The sequence below is a fragment of the Condylostylus longicornis genome, unplaced genomic scaffold (assembly GCF_029603195.1).
Source record: "Condylostylus longicornis isolate FDR11 unplaced genomic scaffold, ASM2960319v2 ptg000223l, whole genome shotgun sequence".
Taxonomy (NCBI): Eukaryota; Metazoa; Arthropoda; class Insecta; order Diptera; family Dolichopodidae; genus Condylostylus; species Condylostylus longicornis.
Genome location: NW_026578190.1, coordinates 143,230 through 153,669, shown reverse-complemented (window position 1 = coordinate 153,669; position 10,440 = coordinate 143,230). Strand labels below are relative to the sequence as shown.

The following is a 10,440-nucleotide window of genomic DNA, read 5'->3' as shown; positions in this document are numbered from 1 at the left end:
CAGCTGAATTGGTGATTACTTTTTGATTATGTTGTATTATACTGAAATAAAAAATTATTAACACTGCCTTAACATCTTCGAAGTGTTTACTTTTTAACCTAATCCTATGATTGTTGTTTGAATTTTCAAATGTATTTGAAAAGGGTTAAGTTTAATTCTTATATTAACCCCTTTTCTTTCAATTCATCGTTAGGAAAATAAAATGTTGCACAGGAAAATATAATGGGGGTATGTATATAAATTTTTCTTGTTCTCAAGAACAAATATTGTCAATCTCTTTAATGTTTGGAATTACTAGCTTTATTTTTAATATTAAGAATTACTACACATCATTAATTTTGATTTTGATGTAATATGTTATAGAAGGATTTTTCTCATAGCAATTTTGCACATGGAAACAATTATAAAAACGATTTATTTATAAAGTATCAAATAATATAAGTAAAGAAAGAATGATTTTTCTAATAAACTTTTATTTTTATTTAAATAAGAAATTTAACATTCATTATGTTTTCCATTACATAGGTTCGTGGATATTAACAATACTAAATATTATAGAGTTAGAGTAATAAAAATTTTATACTAAAATAAACTTTTTTTGAAATTTACTTTTATCAATGTTGGTATCATTCATACATACATATACCAATTTATTTTAAATAAAAATTAAAGCAATAACAGCAAATCATTTTGAAAATAAAAACATATACTTATCAATTTTGTTTAAATGATTCCAATTGTAGTTTTTTTTGACAATGGTACGTTCTTTACATTTAAATATTATAAGTATGCTTTTATTGTAAAACTCATCCATTAAATTTACAATTCAGGTTTTTGTTTTGATATAAACACGTTTAATTTAAAACTTACCGTCAATAAATTTCATTAAGGGAATAATAAATAACTATTTAATTTTTAAAATCTACTTTTGAAGCACGATGAATTTTTTTCCGTTTTATTTCTTACTGCATCTACTAATTTTTTATTTATCTTTATCGGAGTTAGCGGATTTCTTGCCAATTGGAACTGCAGCTTTAACTCTGTAATGAAAAATTAGATTCTTAAAAAAAAATGTGTTTAAAAATGCAACTATAAAATAATGGCTAAGTAAAACTGATGAAGAGCTACTTTTCAGCTTTTCATTGCAAGAAGTATGCAAGATTAAAACATAGAACTAATTATTTCGAAAATTATGAAAATGTGTCAGTTTTCAAATGAAGCATTAGTTTTGTTGAAAACGAACATAAAATTTAACCATAAAGAAATGAATATGGCTAACTGAATAAAATGTTAAAAAACAAAGAAAAACAGAGGTCGTATTAGACATCGTGCCCTTACATAAAAGAATATCAAAAGACACTATCCAACAAAAAAGAAAGGTAATCTGATCACAAACACACAAGAATAACTGGAATGATATAGGGAGCATTCCAATGAAGCCAATGAATTGGGCCAAAAAACCCCGTAAAGAGAGTCAGTGGATTACAGCAATATCGGCAGCTACACTTCTCGAATCTATAATCGAGCAATTTTCAAGAATGCATAAATTGGAGGGATATCACTCTTGTCAACACGAGACGTGAGGTGCTACCGCTGGCTGTCATAAACGAAATCGAACCAAAAAATAAAGCACCAGATTCCGTAAGAACAGGAGCTGTATAGGGTTGTATAATCTAATGGGTGGAATAGCCTCCTCTACTGCACGTTCTTCGATTTCGATGTGTTATACTATAAGGCCGTCCCTAGAAAAATTATAAACATCATTAAGGACACACTGAAAAAAAATCTGATGTGGTCAGCACATAACCGACCGCAATGTGTATTGTCTAGTTAAGTGAAAGTGTTACAGAATATTATAAAAATGTCTGTTAAATACTTCTTTCCAATTTTTAGGGCATTAGTAAGCTTATAGTTAACATACCTAGAAAAATGTAAATTTACCTCTTAGTAGAGTTTCGCTTTGTGCTACCCGAATTCCCTGAAATGCTCGTCAGTTAGTTTCGGTAACACCCACTACTCAAATATCGAATTTCAGGAAGTTCCATCAATTCGTTCCGTAGATATGGTAAAAATTGTAAAATCGGCCCTCAGATCATGTTTATATGTTCATTGTTTTAATACCAGAAATTCATGTATTAAATTTCAATGAAATCGGTAGATTATTTCTCTTTATATACACAAAAATGTATATTTGGCCCGTAGCAAACGTCCAGTTGCTGATGCCTGATTTCTTCCAAAAGTTAGGAATTTTTGCGGACGGTCGAGCAAAGCTTATATATGAAATTTCAAGAAAATCGGTTGAATATTTTCTTCAAAATGTTCAGAAATGTAAAACAAGCCGCAATCCGTGCCATGGTGGAAGTAAACTTACATATAAAATTTTATCAAAATCGGTTCAGCAGAACTTGAGATACGCGCGTGCGCACACAGACCGACAGACCGACAGGTTGCTAAAAATAGTTTATTTACACTTCCCTACTATGGAGAAGTGCATTCCCACCGAAAACTCGATACGCAAAATTTGTTGCCATCACATAACCTACCTATTGTATACACAATATGGTCGGTAAAAAGGCATATCTAAAGTGGCTATAAATCATTTCGAAGGTCATATTTCTGCTTTGAAAATAAAATATTTCTAATCAAAGTACAAATAATTTTTATCTTTATATGATATAAAACATATTTCAATGCTTCTTATAGTCAACTAGCTATAATTGTTTCAATTATATGGATAAAATAAGGCTAAAACGGACATAAGGGTAGCTATTTTGACAATAGCGTTTTTGTTTTTAAAATAAAATGTAGCTGAATAAAAAATGTCTTGGTAAACACAAGTTTATAAGTATTCAAATAAAAACATTAACAAATGAGAAATGATTTATTTGTAATGTGCCATGGAAATGAAACCAAACTTGTTGCAACATACTAATACGTAAATATAGGTAAATATTGGCAATAAAATAGTTTTCACAGGTTCCTCTAAATAGTTATAACGATATGTACATACATACGTCATAAATTATATACTTAATATATGAAAGTGTAAATGAAGTACAGCTACCAAATAAATATTAATTATCTCAAAAATGTAATTATAAGTATTGCAAAGAGCTACTGACATATTTTTTTTTAATATTAAAATATACAGACATTAATATTATAAAGTAATATTAATGAGAAAATAAATATAAAGTAATATTAAAATATGAAATAAATGGTACACTTTTGAAATGCATTTTTATATTTAATAAAGTTGGGTCAAACCAATGGTTTGTATTGTAGCACTTTTCCCTTCAACAAGTGAAAATTCTGCTTTTAAATACAGTCTATGTATAGCTATCACACTATTAAAATTATTTTCATTCATATACAAAACTATTTCTAGGATTGCATATATTTAGGATGACGCATATATGCAGTCTTTGAAATAAACCAAAAATTAATATAAAAAGGGGTTAACATAATGCTCGGTTTTAAGGGTTAATTGTGTGAGTTAAGAAAAATAATTATATTTTTTAATTTCACGGAATTTACCGTTAGCTTTTTGCGTTTATAGAAATTTGGAAAAGCTTGCGGTTTCGGAAATATAAGGTGTCAAAAATTCAAATTTTACGAATTTCAAATGGTGATAACTTGAGAGGGGCTGGAGATGGAAAAAAATTTTCTTCTAACAAAATGAACTATTTATTAATATCTAAAAGCTCCTAAAATTTCAAGCTCTGGGGTCTAGAAGAAAAACGAAATCAAAAATTTGGCAAAAAAGGACTTTAAATAACGGTAAATTTGAGCGGCCATTTTGTTTTTCTTAAGTTGAACTATAGTATACCGCGCAAGGGGAAGCAAGCCACTGCCTTTCTGCGTTTGCAAAATTTCAAAAATGCTTATGGTTTCATTGCAACAAATAGTTAAAATAGGCCATTTTTAGGGTTTTGGGGGGGTATAACTTCTAGAGGGGGGGAGATAGGTAAAAATTTTGTTCTACGGAAATAAGTTTCTAGTGAAGATCTATGTAAATATTAAATTTCAGCTTTCTATCTTCAAAGGTGTAGAAGTTTTGTAAACAGACACACGGACAGACGGACGGACGGACGGACAGAGTGAAACTAATAAGCACTTTTTTCAAAAATTTTTTTGGAAAAGTGCTAAAAATGAATTTATTGTAGTCCGTTCAAAAATAATTTTTATTCTAACTATATAATTTTTTTTTCATAAACGGCTCAAAAGTATAACTAATTTGAAAACATTATATTTCTAAAACTACTATGAATTATATTCAAAATAAAAGTAAAGTGGTAGGAAATGCATTTATCGTATATATCAAAATGTATATTAAAATATTTCACTATAAAAATGGAATACTTTACTTTGAGAAGTGGAATAAAAAGTATATGTTCTTCGAAAATTATTCTACTAAAAAAAATTTTTGTTTTTTGGTTTTTACTGTGGAAGAAACAGCCAAGTTTATTTTTCTAATTAATTTTTTTTGTCTTCAAAAAATATTAAAATGCCATAGTTCACCCTTTTAAAAAAAACTATCTGGCTATAACTTTTAATATATTTTGGATTGGCAGTTGTTTCAGCATTGACATTTAAATTAATTTTTACAAATCCAATTCATAAATCGCAAAAAAGTAATGAAAATTTTTTTTTTCGTGTTGACAAGAGATTTTAGTGTATCTTTTGTACAGAATTAGATTATTTTTTCTGACAATTTTGGAACCAAAATGCTCTTACATATTCAGATGTGCAGACAAAAATAAACATACCAGAAAGTGAATCTGCGGGAGGCGCCCCCAAAGTCAACACCAGCAAAACTATACACTCTTTCAACTAGGCGACAGCCTAATTAAGGAAGTGCTCAAACTCAAATACTTGGTTAAAGATCCGAATATTTAATGGCTGTGTAAAATCGGTACTACTTTACGGCTTTGAAACATTGCTGGCGGACGTAGCGTATATCAATCACACACAGGTGCATGAATCAACAGATTCCTAAGAATAATATGTGGACGCACGTCACGGAGACCGAATAATACTATGACTAGGCAGGTATTATATTGGAACCAGCAGGGAAAAAGAAGCGGAGTAAACGCATAACATAGGGACGAACCACACTTAAGGACACCGAATCAAATGGAAAATGCTGGTCAGAGATAAAGCCTCTAGTTCAAAACAAAGTGCGATTCAAAGGATATGATACTAGGTATAAAAATTCATACTAATAGTTATGAATAAAGGAAATAAACGAATATAAAATGTTAAAGAAACAATAGAATAATTTGGTTTTAGTGCTTATTTTTGACATATGCAATCTTTTTTGTTCTTTTAACACTAAACATGTTTTTTAATAGTTCTGGAGACCATCCCTTGATTGATTTGTCCTATCTTCAATAAGCTTTGAAATATTTTATATTTCGAAAGTAAATTATCAAAAATTTTTAAAATATCTCACTTATATAATAAAATATCTCGTTTTATCACGTAAAGTTAGTACTTTATTACAGCAACTAAACTCTCGATTTTCTCTAACATTTTAATCAGAAAGGTGTTCTTCGTCTGTTGTCAAAACGTCAATGTTAGAACCTTTTTTCACGGCAATTCAGTAATACGGTAAATTTTTATAAGTAAAATATTTATATAAGATTTAAATTTTTAGGTAAAATTATACAAGGTTGTATGGGGTGTTTCGCATAAGATAGCAAATAATTTCAGGAATGGTTCTTTGATCAATTTTCAGTAAAAAATTGTATTTGTGGAGTGCAGATATACTCGTTTTCAAGCTACAGAGTGTTGAAAAAAAGGTACAAAATTTTTACTTCATATGAATAAATGTTTATGATTCCGGAACTATGCTTAGAGTAACAATGCCTATGAATAGAGTAACGCTTTAAGACTTGCTCATATACACCCTGTACACATGTATGTACACATTATTGATGTATATATTATTGATTTGTTATCTTTTGGAAAGGTCAAAGAAACAAAAACGGAAATTCTGAATTAAAGATTACAGAAAAACAGAGAAAACATTGAAAATACGCAACATTTAATGAAGGAACTAATTCCAAATTCAGCAGGTTGCAAGAATTTTTTAACCTAATTTTTACCTGATTTTTAAAACTTTAGTTTTTTTTCAAAAATCTAAATTTTGTATTCTAAAAATAAGAGTTTCTATTTTGCATTATTTTTTGTTATAAATAAATAGCATTTTTGGTTGTTATTCTGCTTGATATTGCATTCTATCAGGTATGGTAAAAAATGCAAAATCGACTGACACCCGATTTTTTCAAAAGTTAGAAGGAAAAAAGTTTTCATAACATTTGATATATAAGCGAATGAAGCTGAATTTTCAATGTCATGAAATTTCATGAATGAATGAATATGAACTCTGTTGAATATTTTCTTCAAAATGATCAAAAAGGTAAAACGGGCCCTCTAAATTTCAATGTAAAATTTCTTTAAATCGGTTCAGTCTAACTTGAGATCCAATAAGCAAAATTTGTTGCCATCACATCATCTACCTCATTGTATACAATGCGTTCGGTTAAAATTAAGCAATTCAGTTCAAGTTTGTAATATGTAGATGAAGATCGTAAAAAGGATTCAAATCAATTTTACTTTCAACAGACAAAACAATTAAAAAGGAAAAAGAGTAGCTTCATATATATACGATATTTAAAGATAGCCAACAACCATTCCACTTGTTAGACATTCATTAATGAATGTCTAGCAAGTTGCTAGTTTTATTTTTAAGAGAACTAGAGACTTGAAAACGAAAATAAAATATCTCTTGCATGGGTATCTCACGGTAGAATAATTATTTACAAGGATGCGAATAGCAAAATAATTCAATTATACAACGCAACTCTATATTTTAACTGAATTCCGTAATAAGCATTTAATAATTTATTCTCAGCTTACCCCTGGAATGCTCTGAAAATAATATATTTAAATGCACTTCGTCTACAAAATAAAATTCAAAACGATTCCATCGATATTATCTGCGTGACCCAAACCTGGTTAAAGGAAAATGAAAACAAATATTTTAATTTTGTAGATTTCTCGTCCGAATCAAAGTATATTTATTTCATAAGTAATTCGACTTATTAAAAGCCATTAGTTTTCGTTTACACTTATGCTATTCCCAAAATGTTTCATTTTTATTAAAAAATAGATGATAATAAAAAAGAAACAGGAAAAAGATAGTGTAGGCAAGAAAGAAACAAAATATTATAAACAAACAAGTGTATCAAAAATAACGAAAAAAAAATTAAATTAAGTTAAAAAAACTTTTGTAAAAATTTTAACAAAAACAAAATTTATTTTTCGCAAAATGTTATTTTCCATTTCTTAGAAGTTAGGAAGAAACATTAGAATGTATGGAAGCAATAGATATGAGTTTAAAATTTCATCTATTGTTACGAGTATATTGCATGTACATATATACATATGAATGTATTTGGTATAGTAAAAACACAGCATATATTAATTAGTGATAAAAAAAAAAAGAAATTTATAAAGAAAAAATGTGTATGCAAGTTAAGACACTATGATACACGCGCATAACATCAGACGCTGAGGTCAGCATACTTTTCATGAGAATATTGTTTAGCAATTTACCTGTGAAAACTTTATTTTTATAATTCCCACAACAAAAGCCTAACAAGCATTAACTTTATAATTTAGCCTTAACTTTATAATTGTAATATTACTTATGCTTATTAATGTAATATTATTATATGCTTAATAATCAATTATTTACTATAAATATGTTCAAAAATGGTAATTAAGTTCAGTTAAGTTTTGTTATTATAATTAAATACATTAACTCAATAAAATGGAGATCAGTCCAGAAAAATATTTTTTTACAAGAAGTTGAACTATAATTCCTTAAATGGCGTCCGAGTAGCATGGACCTGGAACTACAGAACGTTATCACCGTGGGAACATAATGAGTTAGTTGCAAACCATTCAAAAAACTGATACCAATCGTACCGCAGTAGGCTTACCGCAATTATCAACGCTCTAGGCTAAAACGGATCACTACGACGTATCCAACGAAAACCAATGCGAAGCATTCTACTCCTAACGTGAGTACAACTAAACCCAAGAATAAAAATTCTTCATTAAACTTTTACGAGTGACAAATATTTTTCAAGCTAAAAAGTAGCGAATCATTATTTACAAACAAATAAAAAAAAAAATAATAATAATATTAAATATGGAGAAAAAAATCGAAGAAATACAAAATGCAATAAGAGAGATGACCGGGGCTCTTAACGCTCAACTCAACATGATCAAAGCATTGCAAATTAAAATAGAATCATTAGAAAATACACGAAAACTAACGCAACAACCCTCCTCGTCAAGATCAGTAGGCCCAAAGACACAGTAGGATCTAAAAGACATTTGTAAATTGCCAGATGCAGTAAAGGAGCTGCAAGTGTTCGATGGAAATCCGACGCAGTACGTATCATGGGTTCATAGCGTCGAAAGCATACTGGCAGATTACGCAATCGTAAAGCACAAACCCATATATAGAGCAATACTACAGAACATTCGCCAGAAAATCCGAGGCAATGCGAATGGTGCTCTAATATCGCACAATATTTTTGACAACAGCTGCGATGAAATAAAGGCATGTTTCTCCCTTCATAAATACTGATAAACGAGATGTCAGGACACTGGTACAACTATCTAATCTAACTCAGAAGAACCTCACAATTGACGAATTCTATGCCAACGTCAGTCATCAGGTATCGCTGATAATCAATAAAATAAAAACCGAAAATTACACTATCGACACATTACAAGCACTAAGCGAAACATATCGGAACACTACCCTAGATGTGTTCATAAGAGGGTTAAACGGAGATCTATCAAGAATGCTCATCATTCAGCAACCTCAATCCTTACCAGAAGCGTATTCTTCTTGCCTCGAAATCCAGAATGCCAGCGTACGTAGTATACCGATACACAGTAAGGGCTCAACCAATAGAGTGGTAGCTCCAATCAATGCTCTTTCGAGGAAAAAACCGTCATTTAACCATCCACAGCCAATAAACGCTTACTACCAGCAGCCATACAACGGCAATAGATACGCATTCAGGGGAACGGACGAAGAGGCACCAGCCAGACCAAGCCAACCGAAACCGCCTGTCCCGATGGAAGTTGATCACTCGATACAAACAAAACAGGTGGACTATTCAAACCGGCCCAGTCAGACACAAGCTACATGAATCGTAAGTAGCAGAGATTTTATAACTTAGAAACTTCTGAAGATGCAGCACAATATGAAGAACAATTAAGAGCCAATTACGAGCACGAATCAGAGGAATCGGAATGCGAAGAAGAAGACGAATTAAATTTTATACTCCCAGCCTCTCGAGCATTTCATACATAGTATACAACACAGCCGACAACAAAACGCTCAAGTTTCTTGTAGATACTGGGGCAAACAAAAACTTCATAAGGCCAGAACACGCCAAGAAACCGAGGGCGACAGTACGCCCATTTACTATACGATCAGCTGGAGGAGATATTACTATTACACAAAAAGTCAGTGCGAGACTCTACAAACCGTACGGCAACAACACAAAATTAGATTTCTTCCTACTATCAGGACTAAAATCATTCGATGGGATCATCGGCGACGATATTTTGAAACAACTGGAGGCAATCATCGATCGCAAAGAAAACACGCTGAAAATATCGCCGAACATCACGATACCGCTAAGAGGCAAGAAATCGATCCAAGTCAACAATATCGAAACAAGGATGGATCATCTAAACAAAGAATCTAGGAACAAAGTCATCAGCCTTCTTAGCAAGTACCAGAAACTCTTCGGTCCTCTCAACGATCAAGAAACTATCGACACTCAGGTTCGAGCAGAAATCAAAACCTCGATTAGCGAACTAATCTATTCAAAAATTTACCCATACCCAGTAAACATGAGGAACGAGGTGAACAACCAAATTCAGAATCTTTTAGAGAATGGAATCATCAGGCCTTCAAAAAGTCTATACAACGCACCTATTTGGGTCGTCGAAAAGAAAAGGGACTCAACAGGAACAAGAAAGTACAGAATGGTCATAGATTTCAAAAGACTCAACGCGGTTACCATATCCGGCGCATATCCAATACCGGATATTACTCAAACTCCCTAAACGAGTTTAGGGAGCTCTAAATACTACATCACGATAGACCTAACTTCCGGTTTCCACCAGATCAAGATGAAGGACGAAGATATAATGAAAACCGCCTTCTCCACATTGAATGGTAAATTTGAATTTTCGCGGATCAAAAATGCACCCTCAATATTCCAGAGAATGGTCGAAGACGTATTAAAAGAATATATTGGGAAAATATGCTATGTATACATCGATGATGTGATGATATTCGGAGGAAAGACTGAGCACGAACATCTGAGAAACGTT

General features: G+C 31.2%; 1 protein-coding gene across 2 annotated transcripts in view; it reads right to left on the bottom strand.

Annotated features, from left to right (window-relative positions):
* Positions 1-478: 478 nt before the first annotated feature.
* Positions 479-10,440, bottom strand: part of LOC129616479 (reticulon-3-like) — a 149,840-nt gene continuing 139,878 nt past the window's right edge. For both annotated transcript variants that reach the window (XM_055532127.1, XM_055532128.1), the window contains exon 7: positions 479-1,040. In XM_055532127.1, the coding sequence (XP_055388102.1) occupies positions 983-1,040 (58 nt within the window). In that variant the 3' untranslated portion in view covers positions 479-982. The remainder of the gene's footprint in view (positions 1,041-10,440) is intronic.